This window comes from Megalops cyprinoides, chromosome 18, assembly GCF_013368585.1.
Source record: "Megalops cyprinoides isolate fMegCyp1 chromosome 18, fMegCyp1.pri, whole genome shotgun sequence".
NCBI classification, from domain to species: Eukaryota; Metazoa; Chordata; class Actinopteri; order Elopiformes; family Megalopidae; genus Megalops; species Megalops cyprinoides.
In genome coordinates this window covers 19,673,986-19,688,699 of record NC_050600.1, presented here as the reverse complement: position 1 = coordinate 19,688,699, position 14,714 = coordinate 19,673,986, and the positions used below count along the sequence as shown (strand labels likewise).

The following is a 14,714-nucleotide window of genomic DNA, read 5'->3' as shown; positions in this document are numbered from 1 at the left end:
AAACATGCATTCGAAGACATTTTGATCTAAAGACTGAGGCTTTAATTTGTTTCTTAGACCAATACATATAGTGAGGTTGATGCTTATAAATGAATTTCTTTCCAAAAAAAAATTATTTTTAAAAACATTCTTTTGGCTACTTTGAAGAATTTAGAACATAAGATTGTTTTGATTTGTTTAACACTTTTTTGGTCACTTCATAACAGCATTTGTGTTATTTCATATTTTTTGACGTACTAAATTGTACATTATGTTACATTAATTAATTTGGCAGAAGCATTTATCCAAAGCGACTTCCAAGTAAAAATAAAGAATGAAAGGTGTGTCCAAACTTTTGACCAGTACGGTACGTATTCAGTCATTGTCAGGAGGTATAGCACCGGTGGCTTTTGAAGAGCTGCCCCAAAGTGCCCCGTAAAGTGTCAGACTCTGAACTCGCAAGCCGCTCCATGTTGCAGGTACTACCTGAAGAACAACATGGAGACGGAGACGCTGTGCTCGGACGAGGACGCGCAGGACCTGCTGCGGGAGAGCCAGCTGTCCCTGCTGCAGCTGAGCACGGTGGAGGTGGCCACGCAGCTCTCCATGCGCAACTTCGAGCTCTTCTGCAGCATCGAGCCCACCGAGTACATCGACGACCTGTTCAAGCTGCGCTCCCGCACCGGCTCGGCCAACCTCAAGAGCTTCGAGGAGGTCATCAACCAGGAGACCTTCTGGGTGGCCTCGGAGATCGTGCGCGAGCCCAACCAGCTGAAGAGGATGAAGATCGTCAAGCACTTCGTCAAGATCGCCCTGCACTGCCGGGAGTGCAAGAACTTCAACTCCATGTTCGCCATCATCAGGTAGCCCATACTGATGCTCTCTCCTCAGTGACATTCGAGGTTTTATGACTTATACTTGTATTATTCTACACAAAATAAGAGAATCGGTTTTACCCAGTCATATGACTTTAATCTGAAATTGTGCTTGGTTTGAATAACCCACTCAGTTTGGTACTGTAGACTTGCTGGGATGGGCACGGTTTGGATGTGCAGGAGTTGTTGAGGGGCGTGACCTTTGTGTTGTAACCTCTCCTTTGTCTTTGTATTTGTGTGTGTGTGTGTGTGTGTGTGTGTGTGTGTGTGTGTGTGTGTGTGTGTCACACAGCGGGTTGAACCTGGCTCCAGTGTCCAGGCTACGGGGCACATGGGAGAAGCTGCCCAGCAAATACGAGAAACTGTTCCAGGACCTGCAGGACCTGTTCGACCCGTCCAGGAACATGGCCAAATACCGCAACGTCCTCAACAACCAGAACCTACAGCCTCCCATAATCCCCCTCTTCCCTGTCATCAAGAAGGACCTGACATTTCTGCATGAAGGTAAAGCGTAGGTCCTGCGCTGACAGCAGCATAACCCTGTACATTCTGGGGCAAATGCTGGTGTTTCCTCTGGATTCACGGGGTTAATGTTTCTGATCCCATTTTCAGGCAATGACTCCAAAGTGGACGGTCTGGTGAATTTCGAGAAGCTGAGAATGATTGCTAAAGAGATCAGGCACGTCGGGCGCATGGCTTCCGTGAACATGGACCCCGCTCTGATGTTCAGGACAAGGTGCGTGACAAACCTCAATGCAAAACACGACACCACCTGCTCTTTATGTATGCCGTATTTATCATGTCTTTTGCCATGGTTTTTTTCCCCACCTTTGACTCACAGCACTTGCAGTGACTGCTTGTTTTTTCCCCCCCTTAATTTTTCTCGGTGACATTCTTCAGCTTTCTTTGTGCTTACAATAATCAGTGTTTTATACTGTCATAAAAAGACTCTTAGCGATGGAAAGGGATTCTTCATGAACCCCATATTGTAGTTGGAGCTACCGTACACTGTCGCAGCCAGTATGAGCCAATCAGATTCAGTGATTATCTCTCCATAGTGAGACATCACAATTGATTAAAACCATTATTAGCGTTGGTGTTCATGAAGCCCCACTTTCCCATCGCTGCTCCCCTGTTTTTTAGGCTTCACGTGTTTAATGCTTGGCGCCAGCGAGTGCTGTAGTCTGTCTCACGTTGTGGTCCGTCGAGCTAAATTTCCCAGCCTCCCCGGCTTCCTGCCTCTCCGTCCTGATTGGCTGGAAAGCTGCGGGCTCTCACGCTGTGGGCCGCGCCGGAGCGTGACGACCGAGCTTTTTCGTACATGTCCGCGGGTCTCTGGTACTGCTCACCCTGGTGCTCTGGCCTTTAGCGTCTAAGCTTCTCTCCCTCTTTCTCTCTGTCTCTCCCCCCCTCTTGTCCCTCCCACGCTTCACTGTTCATGGCTCTAAACTTGCAGGAAGAAGAAGTGGAGGAGTCTGGGGTAAGTCCCGTGGCGCTACAACACCACCCCCCTCACGCGCGTTTTTTATTTCTCCCCCCCTGCATCCGCCTCCTAATTTTCCGATGCTGCCATTTCGCCCCCCCCTTTTTTTGGTTTTCGGTTTTAACGCTTCAGCTGCTGCGCCTCTTGTCACAGAACAGCGTTGAGAAGAACGTCACTTTTGCTACTTAAGGTCACTGGAAACACTTGCGCCCGAAGGGGCTTCAAAAACTGCAATTCCATCAAGCTGCAACATGGAGATGACACACTTTACCGCTTGTATAGCAAATTAAACACTCCAGTCTGAAGCATTTAGCAGCAAGACTAACTGTGTGCTGCACTGATCTGTCTGTACTAAAACGGATTGCGTGCTTTCATGTTACTGCGGCCTCATTGCTAAAACTGTCACCATTTTGGCCTGGCGTTGTAATGTGCATCACATCTGTTCCTTTAAGTCCATTGAGCCGAACGGTCGTTTTTGACGTTCGGTTCTGGGAATCCCTAACCCGAGTCGTTAACTAGCAGAAGTGATTGTTTTGAAGGGTTGCAGCTCGCTGATCGGAACGGTCCTCATCCAAACAGCATGCTGTTTTCAACGCGCCTTCAGCGTTTTTATACTCGAAAGCAAGTTGCTTCCTCTGCTAAACTGTCAAAACATTGTACGGTAATCCCTGTCTGTTTATACAGGCGCTGAATGACAAGCAGCATGTCACAGCCTTTAGCTGCATGGGCTTTGTATCCGGCTCTGACTAGCTCCAGCTCGTGGAGCTACGGCATTCGCCACAAGCGGCCCCTTGAAGTAAATGTACATTAGGTTGCAGGAGTCAGTCGTAATTCCAGTTCAGCCCTGAAGGGGGAGCTGAAGCTGGCCTCTCCTTCCGCTACCGCATGACTGGCTGCCCCTCTCCCCCGGAATGAGGCTCGGAACGCTGCAAGCCGAGTGCCGCTCCAATGCCAAATGCATGTTTGCGTCTGACCCCCGCGGGCACAAAGGCGGCCTCCCCCGGTGCGGTTCTCTCACCCTGCTCTCTGCCGCCCCCCGCAGGTCGCTGAGCCAGGGCAGCGCCAACGCGGCCGTGCTGGACGTGGCGCAGACGGGCGGCCACAAGAAGCGCGTGCGCCGCAGCTCCTTCCTCAACGCCAAGAAGCTGTACGAGGACGCGCAGATGGCCCGCAAGGTCAAGCAGTACCTGTCCGACCTGACGCTGGACACCAGCGAGGACAGCCTGCAGGCCATGTCCCAGCAGTGCGAGCCCTCCTCCAACACGCGTGAGTCGCGCGCGCGCGCCCAGCCCGTGTTCGCTTCCCCGAAAACGCGCGAAGGGCTACCTTACCCACTCGGGCTCACGTACTCCACCAACACATATTCCAGTTTAAATCGCACACGCTCTGGTACGTTACCCCCCACAGGTGGGATCACACACTCCGAAAACATGCGTCACACGGGTTTAAATAACATACACTCTGGGAACATACGTATCATAACGCATGTCTGTCTTACCTACACAGTTGGCCCATACACTCCACCAATGTGAGCAAGTTACACACATTCCAGTTTAAATCACATACACGGTGGCAACACATGGTAGTCTTGCTTACCTACACAGGGAGCTTTATGTACTCCATCAACATGCGTGAGTCAACCCTAGCAACACGTGGAAGTCTACCTCACCTGCACAGGTAGCCTCACATACTCCACCAGCGCGTAAAGTGTCACATATTCTACCAGCATGCAGGAGTCCCATTTGCCTGATGTATGATGTGCCAGCTATGTGCCTCAGTGGTCTGGTGTTAAAAACCAATTGTTATATTACAGTGCCCAAGAATGCCAGCGACAAGAAGAGGCCAGACACGTCACCTGTGGTCCCTCGGGCCTCCATACAGCAGAAGCAGCAGCAGCAGAAAGGAAACCAGGCCCTTCAGGTCCCTGCGGTGCCGCTCCACCCGTCCCGCAAGAAAGTGCCTGTGAAGGACCTGCCACCTTTCGGTAAGGCTGTGTTAACACTGAGGCTTTCCTCTGAGGCAGTACTCGGTAGACGAGAGTTCATTGTTCTTCCCAGAAGGATCGTCATCTCTAGCTGTTAAGGGAAAGCACCATCAGATTTTGGGTAAAAAATGGACATACAGTAATGTGTATTTGTTTCTGTGAGCAACATCGCCATCTAGTGATGACACCTGGTATACTCGTTCAGAGGAAAGTAAAGAACACCGGTCACAGAAAACCACCCATATGATTTTGGGTGAACTCGGGTAACCAGGGTGGTGTTTCTGTTATGAATTTGAAGGCGCAAGTTCACCTCAGTCCTTGAAGAAAATCCTGTCCTTATCGGAGGAGGCGGGGGAGCGGCACAGAAGGCAGACAGAAGACACGATATCTAACACCTCCTCCCAGCTGTCCTCCCCTCCCACCTCCCCACAGAGCTCGCCCAGGAAAGGTAAGGGCCAAATCTCCAGGCGAGCTGAACAGCGCACCAACGCTGCCCTCTGCTGGAGGAACAGGGTCCCACACCAACACTGCTTTGTGTGGGCATCACTGTTTCCCACACTGCCCATTTCTGGGTGCAGTTGCCTCCAGTTAAAAATTTCAACTCCTGTTTTCAAATGTTTATTGAAGTTATCCTCAGGAGTATCTAGCTTAACATCTCCTTATTATATTACATTAACTGCATTTTCACCCTTATTAGGCGAAAATTGTGAAGGTAATGCATGACATTCGATTGCTCATATCTGTCGTTTCTGTTCAGAATTCACTTTACAGATATTACCAAAATGATTGTGTTTTCCTGATAGTGATTGTAAGCACCCTGTGGGAGATTCTTTCCCGTTACTGTACTGTATGCTGTATACCAGTGGGAAAATGATCAAGCTGTGTTTCAGTTTTTACGGGTAGAACACTTGTCTTTTTCGTTTGCTTTTGTTAACAGTTATGGATGTTTAAGTCTAAAAACCCCAGCTCCAGGAAGCTTAGTTACTGAATTTCTTATAACTGCAGACGAGTTGGAAATGAATTGTATGAACTCAGTAAGCCTCATACATACATGCATACATACATACTTCAAATACACTATTGCTATACACAGAGGTATGATTCTGTTAGTACTGTAGTCCCTGTGCTCTAAATGCCATTTGCCTTGCGTGCAGGGAGTGGAACACAGACAGCTCAAGGTGTTAGACACCTGTCCTTCTACAGTAGAAAGGCAGCCACAGGTAACGGATTGCTGTGTGACAGATGGGTCTGTAGCCGAGCAGGAACTTTGATGTAGGAATAGCTACAGAATGCTTCTTGATCTCTGCTTGGTGTTTACAATAATGCTGCCTAGTACAGACCCATGCATTGTAGATTCCATTAGAAGAGTGAAGAGCAATAGATTGCACTATTCTCTTTAATCTCTCCTGCCTGAGTTGGTGCTAGCAGTCATTATCTGTGCAAATGATAGTGCTGATCCTGTCGTCGTCAGGCTCTGGTCTTTAAAGGCAAAGTGATGTTTCTTCATTTGTTAGTAACTGTCCTGTTTCAGTAGCCTACATTGACATGAAGTGCAACTTATATAACTGATTGTATAGATGCTGTAGTAGAAGGGATAAAAGATGAGGTAGCAGCAGTAGAGGCGGAGTTTAAGGGGCTGGTAGTAGCTGTAGAGGCGGAGCTTAGTTGCTGGTAGCAGCTGTAGAGATGGAGTTTAGGGGCTGGTAACTGCAGTAGAGGCGGGGTTTAGGTGCTGGTAGCAGCAGTAGAGGTGGAGTTTAGGTGCTGGTAGCAGTTGTAGAGATGGAGTTTAGGGGCTGGTAGTAGCTGTAGAGGTGGAGTTTAGGTACTGGTAGTAGCTGTAGAGGCGGAGTTTAGGTGCTGGTAGCGACAGTAAAGGTGAGGTTTAGGGGCTGGTAGCAGCAACAAAGGCGGAGTTTAGGGGCTGGTAGCAGCAGTAGAGGTGGGGTTTAGGGGCTTGTAGCAGCAGTAGAGGCGGAGTTTAGCGGCTGGTAGCCGGAATAGAGACAGAACTTGGGGGCTTGTAGGAATAGAAGGCATTGTAGGGCCTCAAAGCAACGGTAGAGGGTGGACTGTAAGCTCTTCTATTGTCCTGTTTGCCAGGTGCCAGGCAGCTGAGTTCTCAGCCCTTCAGACAGTCAGAGCTCACAAGCTCCTCCTCCTCCCTGGGAAGTGAGAACAGTAACAGGAATAACAATGGTCCCGCTCGGATGTTTCTAATAGGTGGGGTTACGCCATGTAGATAGTATCTCCCAACTAGCATCTAGATGGTCATCTGTAAACCCCTAACACCGAATACACATACAGACCCGCACATGCTCTGTGTCTTTCTAGTAGTAGCTGGTATGTGTTTAGTGAGATGTGTAGTAGTTATAGTCTCCATTATAATCAAGTAAGCTGTCAGAGGAATCGGTGTTAAGGCTGGAACATTGATTCTGATTTTAAAGAAGCGTCCTCTGTTACTGTGCAATCTGGCAGATTGTGCTCTCCAGAGGTGGTTTCTGGGAGTTATTGTCGAGCCTCTTTGTCCCCAGCTTGAAGAGGACACGCTCGGTAAATGACTCTCTCTCTTGAGCGCTCTCAGCTCGCCCCGTTGCCATAACGACGCTCAGCGAACGGCGGTGCGAAAAAGTCATTTCGGTTTCGCAGCGTACCGCCGCCATCTGCCTGAGAGGAATTAAAAACCCGCTCGAACGAAGGGAAAACGCGGAGCGGATTCGGAAAGGTTTTCGCTTTTCGACCGCGCTCACCCACCCCGCTCTGTCCCCGCCCCAGGTTACCCCGGACCGGCGGACAGCTTCTCGGACTCGGGGCACAGCGAGATCTCATCCAGGTCCAGCCTGGTCAGCAACTCGTCCTTCGACCTGGCGCACGACGAGCGGAGGCAACGGCACTCGGTCAGCGCGGTGGACCCTCACCTGGGCTGCGGCAGGATGGAGCGGCGCGCCACGCTGGACCCAGATCAGTACAGCCTCGGGTGAGACGGCCGGCGCCACACAGGCCGCCGGAACCAACGAGCGACGCATCTCCCGTTACAGACGGGAACACGACAGAATACCAGAAACAGAACAGTACAAACATGTAGGCTTACACTATCACAAAGAGCTCCTATTAAAGGCTGTAAAATATTTTGGGAAAAGTCAAGAATTTAAAGATGAGCCCCACAGAAACACTTTTAATTTGAACACACCAACCGCAGATCAAGCACCAGTCTTACTTAGATTTGGTGCCTCCGATTTTAAACACTTCTGAATTTCATTTTATAACAGTGCAACCCTTGGGAGCCTGTGAAGAGCAACACAAGGAATAAATTTGTTGAGAAAGTCAGAACGTTTTAATTTTCTGTGGAAATAAAAATGTTCTAATGTTGTTTTAATAAAAGAAGAGCGCAGAGCGCAGACAGCTTAAGGATGAATTTGTAATGTTTCTCTCTGCTGTCAGCTCGTACTCCTCGATGCACGAGGTCCGGAACCTGTGCGGCGGGGCGACGGTGCTCTCGTCGCCGAGCTCGGAGGAGCTGACCCAGGACCAGGGCGACCGCGCCTCGCTGGACGCCGCCGACAGCGGGCGGGGCAGCTGGACGTCCTGCTCCAGCGGCTCCCACGACAACATCCAGACCATCCAGCACCAGCGCAGCTGGGAGACGCTGGCCTTCGGCCACGGCCACTACGACGGCCCTGCCGAGGGGGCGGGGCTGTGGGGCGGGGGCGGGGCCGGCGGCGGCGGCGACCCTCTCGGGTTTCCCGAGCACGGCGGCAGGGACGGGCGGGGCGGCGGAGGCCAGGAGGCGGGGCAGGCACGGGGCAGCTGGGCCTCGTCCACCGCCTACTGGGGGGAGGACACGGAAGGGGACACGGGGACCATCAAGCGGCGGGGCGGGAAGGACGTCAGCGCCGACCCCGAGACCAGCAGCATCACGTCCACTGGCTCCGAGGACTCCAAACAGCACAGCCGGCCCTCACACATCACAGTGTCCTGCAGCAACGCTAAAGGACTCATCTGTAAGCAGCCTCATCTGTCTGTGTCATTCCAGCTGCTGCGTCTGCTTTGACAGACCTAACAATGCCACGGTTATATAGAACAGCCATCTCAGTTATATATTATATTACATTACATAATTTGCATTTCGCAGATGCTCTTATCCGGAGAGACTTAGATAGGTTGCAGTTTTTTTTTCCACGTTACTCACTCACTCACTTACATACAGCTGGATATTTACTGAGGCAATTCTGGGTTTACTGAGGCACTTCTGCTGTACCTTGCCCAAGGGTACAGCAGAAGTACCCCAGCAGGGAGTCAAACTGGCAATCTTTCCATTATAAGTCCTGCTCCTTTCCACTATGCTACACTGCCACCCCTGTATGAAATATAACCAATTAAAAAGTGCAGCTAAAAATGAACTGTGGCTTGCAGGGCAGTTGGAACAAAGTTATGCTAATGTGTTAATGGAGTAGTTCGTTACTTCTAACAGGAACCACTGTCTTATAACTCTCCAGCTATGCTAAAGAGGTGTTCGTGAGTAGAGTTGTTCTCTTCAGCTTTGTACTTACCATACCATTACATGACAGTATGGTACTCCTAAAATGTCATATGTAATCTATGTAAGTCACCTCAAGCTCACAAGGATCAGTGTATAATAATGTAACGTGTAACAATAATATAATAATGTAATGTGACACCCACCCGTGTCTCCGCAGCACGAAAGGAGGGCAGATTTCGAGAGCCTCCCCCGACGCCCCCCGGCTACACGGCCCTGACCATTTCGGACTTCGGCGAGGGCCAGCCCCACTCTGGGCGGCGGCCGCCCGACTACAACGTGGCGCTGCAGCGCTCGCGGATGGTGGCGCACTCCTGCGACTCGCCCCTGCCGCCCCCCCAGGCGGGCGCGGGGTCTCGACCCGCCAGCCGGCCGCAGTGGAGCAAATCCACAGACTCGGACCCGCGGGCCCACCGCGCCCACTCGCAGGCGGAGGACGAGGGTGAGTCCGTGTCTCCCAAACTTATTCCCCTGAGGAAGCCAGTGGCCAGGTCCCCTGAGACAACCAGGCCGTGACTAACAGTCAGGACAGAGGCAGGTAAAAACTAAAAAACCACACCCCCCCCCTCCCCCCCCAGTTATGCATCGCTTTGAACGGTCTGCATGCCAAGCGCGTTGTTGCGCTGGTGACGTCCACAGCACTCTGGACCCGTGTGTCGAGCCCCTGCATGTGTCTCGAGGCACTGTCATTTCGTGACGTCGGCCATCCTGACGCCCATCGACTCACAGAGCGAATGCCGTGATAGCGCCATCTTGTGTTGATACGCATATGCTATTTTTTTTGTCCTGCCTGCCATTCTGTGTTTGGTGTTCTGAGGAAGTCACTTTAAATTTTGCACACGCACCCCTCGTCGTAAGTGGAAGCCTGTCTGTGGGAGTCACGTGTGCACCGTGAGGCGTAAGACTGACACCAGCCTTCCATTGTTCATTTTGATTGGCGTGTCGTTCTTAAACGAACTCTCAGTTGCTGTTTCAGGTATGACACCAGGATAAAGAAATTAATAACAGTTTTAGTTAAGACTTGTTTCGGTAAATTGAAAATGGCTCGATATATTGTTGGAAAGTCTCCAAGAGCCAATGACTGTGGATTCAGAAGCCACCTGTTTTTCATTAATAGTTTTATGGTAACTTTGCCACAAAAAGTAGTGAGACATAAGCTTCACTGATACATTTTAATTCTTCTCAAGATAAGGTAAGTGGTCTGGAAGGCAGTGCTGTCTCAGTTCATGCCATTTTTGCACAACTTCATGTACAAATGAACAGGGGGTGGTAACCATTTCTCTCTCTTCCTCCATAGAAGATGAACAGGTGTCAGCTGTCTGAGAAGGTCGTCCCCTGCTGGACGCATTTAGCCGTGGCCTGAAGCCACCATGTTCGGGGAGCACAATGGACACTAAACCCCCGGGGGCCCCAAAGCCCTGTATGCCGGGCCCCTCTGGTCTCCCTCTCTGCCTTAAAGCAGCAGGGACGTTTGAGTCCCCAACATAGAAGACTGTACTGTGAAAGAAGACTAAAAAAAAAAAAAGAAGAAACTAATAACGCCTTCGCACTTTGGAGAACTGCGTCGCTTGAAACACACACACACACACACAGCGGTGGAAGACTGTCCCAGCTAACCGCTGTCACTGTACACCAGAAACACCGTTCCGACATTCCCTTTCCTGTTTACACACGCCATCACATCACGTGTCGAGACCTTCGGCTGCACTTTTTAATTTTCTATTTTAATAATAATAGTATTAACGATTTAAAACAAAAAAAAAAAAAAGTAATGGCCTTTTTGGCTCTCGGCTTCCTCTAGGATTTTGTCCGAATTGTTGCACCCTGGATAAAGACAAGCAAAGACTGTGAACCAGGTTCTGTTCGCAGTTTTTATGTCACTATTGTGCTTGTGGAAGAGATAAGTCTCTCGTGTCCATGATGACAGTATTATCCTTCTTCTTCTTCTTAATTTACTTTTGACCTTTTTAATCACGGTAGGGTTCTGTGATGTTTTAACTGAACTGGGCAGCTCTGTAGAAGGATGAGATGTGCCAGAGTGGTGTCCTGTGCGCTGGCTGAAGGAAGAGGCATCCCACCGCAGTCTAGCCGCTGTTCCACGTTGCCGGCTTTACAGAACCCGACGAAGGAAGGAAGCTATCGATCGGAGCCGCCCGCTGTGAGAGACGCCACGGCGCGTCTGAGGGAGGCTAGCTCGCAGCGCCCGCTGCCTGCCTGCTGCTTTACCCCGTTGAAGTGATTGACAAGCTCATGTTTAAAAAAAAAAGTCTTTCCTTTTTTTTTTTTTTGTTTTTGAGGCTCTGTGGAGAAAGCAATCTGAAGACAGGCATTAAGAGCAGTGCTTAAGAACACGAGGAACGCTTTCTTTTTCGTTAGTTTTTTCGAATTCATCGAGTCGAGCTGATCATATTGATCAGTAGGTTTAAAAAAAAAAATATATAGATTTCAAGACGGTGATTGCAGTGTTTTTTTCACTGTATTGTGCAACATCAGTGCTTTATTTAATAGTTTTCTGTCCTAATAAGAAATCATGTTTTGAATTGTTTTTTATTATAATTTTCTTGTTGCAGATTCAGTTGTCATTTATGCATTTTGTAATTTAATTGTAATATGCATTAATCACTTCCATTGTAGTTCATGGAGATTGTGTGCATACGGTTTGGCAGAATCCTACTTATAAAACAAGTTGCACAGAAATGTATAAACATTAGGTCATTGTAATGTAACACTTTCAGTTCAATCTGTGAGGTCAGGTGTAAAATGTAAATGGACTGGTGACTTTCTCATACTTTTTCATACTACTTGTACCTGTATGTCTTTTAGAAAGACAATCGGTGGAGTCGGTATGTTTTTTTTTTTTGTATTTTTAATACAATAATTGTAAATCTGTTATATTTTTGTTGAAATTGTAGAAACGTACTATGTTTATGCCTCAGCAGCCAGTTTATATAAAACTGGGAATGAATAAATATTATAAAAACAGATGTCTGGATTTTAATTTCTTTTTTCTGAACTTGGTAGGGATGTTAAGTAGATATCCTTTTATGTGTGCTTTGTCTATAACAAGGTTTGGCGCCATCCAGTGGTAGTTTGTAGTAAAACATGCGGGTGACTTGGGGACGTTTATCAACACAAGCGTGAAATTGCTGCTTAATTTGCGCTCCTGCACAAAATGTAGAATGTCTGTATGGCTGACTTATCAATCATGCGTGCTTAATGCACAGCAGGCATTTAGGTAATATTCCTGATAAATCCCAAGTGCTCTTGCGTGCAGGACTGCTTTCAACGTGCATAAAACTGCCTCCGATTTCACCATAATGTGGTAATAGTACCCATTTAAGAAGATGCAATTTCTTAATGAAGTGTGCAGTGCAGTAACCTCGCTGCAATGGTTAACGAAGAAAACATTTCTGAGAATGTGACTTTAATGTGACTTTAAAATACTTTAATATTTGAGGCCTTGTTAAAGAGAGAAACACTCAGCTTTTTTGGCAGCGTGCCAGGCTAAAGTAAAAACGCTGTTTAGCAGCAGTGGGGCACTGCTATTAGTGGAGAGTCTATGTGCGACACATCCACTTTGCTTAGCGGGATTCAGGCAGTCACGAATGTCACCACGGTGGCACTTGCAAATCGCTTAGCGCGCTCGAAAAACAAAATAAAGGGCTTAGTTAAGTTCAAACAGTATATGTACGTTTATATTCTCATGGCTTTCACAGTGACAGAACTGAACGTTCCGAAACCCAGCATTTCAGAGGAGCCTGATGTCATGCCGTCTTCCCTTTATACAGAACAGAGAGAGAGAGGGGGGTGTGTGATATGTAAATTAGCTAGAGGCGTAAAGTCAGAGTCATTTGAATACCATTTGGATACAGGCGTGTGAAGTGAAGGAAAGAAAGCCACTCCGTCTGGCTTTGTTTTGCTGTGACAGTGCTTGGAACGTGTGCAGCGGAGATGCAGACCAGACGGGTTTCCTGCATCTCGTCTCGGCCTCATTAACCAGGTTAGTCTCCGAGCAGTCAGTAGCAAACACACTGGATATGAAGGACATTTACTGGACAGGCACACATTATATATCTAGAACATCTGATATAGAGTGTACTCGCTGTAATTCAGCTTGAGCCTGTTCTGGCTCTTTTCCCTCACGGCAGTGCTTGTTTCAGTTTTCACATTTCCATACTGTACTATGGCTGTATTACAGTATAGAAAAAGTGAAAATGGACACTATGCTATATCTTCTGTCATCTATGAAGAGAACGGTCAATGTTTTGATGCCCTTAAAATAGAGTTTTTGGAAGAAATAGTGGTGCCGGCTTTTACTGGAAATGGCATCAGTATTTTGTTAATGTTGTATGTAGATACTGCTCCCAACCAGTAGAGAGCAGCACTGCAAGTGTCTTGATGTTCCAGTTGGTAACTGGATGGAACCTCTAAAACCTACCAGATTCTCTTCCACTGGGGCATTCACACCACAGATACTCTATTTATTATTTATGACCAGATATTCAGCTCCTGCATTGCTTCGGTATGTAGAAGGTGTCGGTTGCAGACAGGAGGTTTTGATGCCGTTTGTGTCCCTACGCTCGCCGTAGATGTTCTGTAGTCTACCCTTCACGAATGTTCGTAACGAGCCAGAACATCAGAACTCATAGCCTTGACAGTGGCATAGGCTGACCTCTCAATGTTGAAGCACACAGAGCTGAGTGTCTGATCATAATAAATAGAACATCTGTCCCGACACCTTGTGAAACGGGGTGAACCCGCAGCTGAATTTTTCGAAGCACTGGAAAGGACCGTGTTCTTACTGAAGTTGTGCGCCCGGGAGGTGTACTGTGATCTGGCGCCCTCTGCTGGTGGGTAGGACGACGAGCAACCTGCTACTGGGCACGTGGCCAGGTCATGGCAGTAACAGTGATTTGCATGTACCCCCCCCCAGCGCTAGGAAGACTCTAAATTGTTCAATTGACCAACTGCAACATAATTGACTGCAAAGGCTACCTGTCACTGATTGTACTGATACACTTGTTTGTGGATCATTATAAGTGACACGTCACATCGTGCCGCTGTAGACACCCCTGTGCCGAAATGCAAATGCGTCATTAAAAACAAGTCATTTTTTTGGAGCTGAGAGATTGCAGCCTTCCCTCCTCTTTCTGTTAAAGCGGTCCCTGTCAGTCTGCCAGTTTGGGCGTGCCGTATCTTTCATTTAATTTGATCATTTTGACAGTGCCCTGCGAAATCCGCGTGCGCACCGTGGCGAATGGTTTCGGATAATATTGCACCGCGTCGTACTCATGAATCATTCATGATGGAGGTCAGCTCATCACTGCTGCCTTCTGCATATCTCCTTATAGCCCTCATTATGAATTTCTCAGTACTCGGTACATATGAAAACTGTGGTCCTCTTGAGTGAGGGAGGGCCCGGGCCCCTGAGGGGAACGGCCAGGGCGCTAACAAAGGTCTGTCCTTTGAAGATGAAACAGTGGGCTGGAGTCGTGTTCCCTGGACCGCTTCATCGCAAAATGTCTCCCACATCCTTGAAACAAGCATCTGTCATTCCAACAAAGAGAGGCAGGGTGGAATCCCTATGTGGACCCAGTCATCTAAAAGTCATCCAGACGGGCTCCTTGCAAATAAAAGCCACATCATGGCTTTGGCTACCAGTATGCTCCTTTCACATAGAGATGCATAATTGCATTTTTTCCTACATGGTACAGTACATAATACCAAAGTGGCTGCTTGTGGTGTCTGTTTATGATAGATAGTATTATGTGAGACAGTTGTGTTTGGTTGTATTATGTGCATGCCGTGGATTGCTCACAATGATGTGTGTGGGTGTGCAGATCAAGGCAGTCTGTT

The 14,714-nt window shown here is 48.4% G+C and overlaps 1 protein-coding gene across 8 annotated transcripts in view; it reads left to right on the top strand.

The window, feature by feature from the left end:
- LOC118792934 (rap guanine nucleotide exchange factor 2-like) overlaps positions 1 to 10,919 on the top strand; it is a 91,506-nt gene extending 80,587 nt beyond the window's left edge. For 6 of the 8 annotated variants that reach the window (XM_036550798.1, XM_036550797.1, XM_036550800.1 and 3 more), the window contains 10 exons: positions 459 to 842; positions 1,147 to 1,358; positions 1,467 to 1,590; positions 2,311 to 2,334; positions 3,380 to 3,603; positions 4,151 to 4,321; positions 4,620 to 4,769; positions 7,097 to 7,298; positions 7,763 to 8,322; positions 9,019 to 10,919. In XM_036550798.1, the coding sequence (XP_036406691.1) occupies positions 459 to 842; positions 1,147 to 1,358; positions 1,467 to 1,590; positions 2,311 to 2,334; positions 3,380 to 3,603; positions 4,151 to 4,321; positions 4,620 to 4,769; positions 7,097 to 7,298; positions 7,763 to 8,322; positions 9,019 to 9,374 (2,407 nt within the window). In that variant the 3' untranslated portion in view covers positions 9,375 to 10,919. Of the gene's footprint in view, positions 1 to 458; positions 843 to 1,146; positions 1,359 to 1,466; positions 1,591 to 2,310; positions 2,335 to 3,379; positions 3,604 to 4,150; positions 4,322 to 4,619; positions 4,776 to 6,424; positions 6,545 to 7,096; positions 7,299 to 7,762; positions 8,323 to 9,018 lie in introns of all 8 variants that reach the window. The other 2 variants (XM_036550799.1, XM_036550804.1) reach the window with 2 other exon arrangements.
- Positions 10,920 to 14,714: the final 3,795 nt, after the last annotated feature.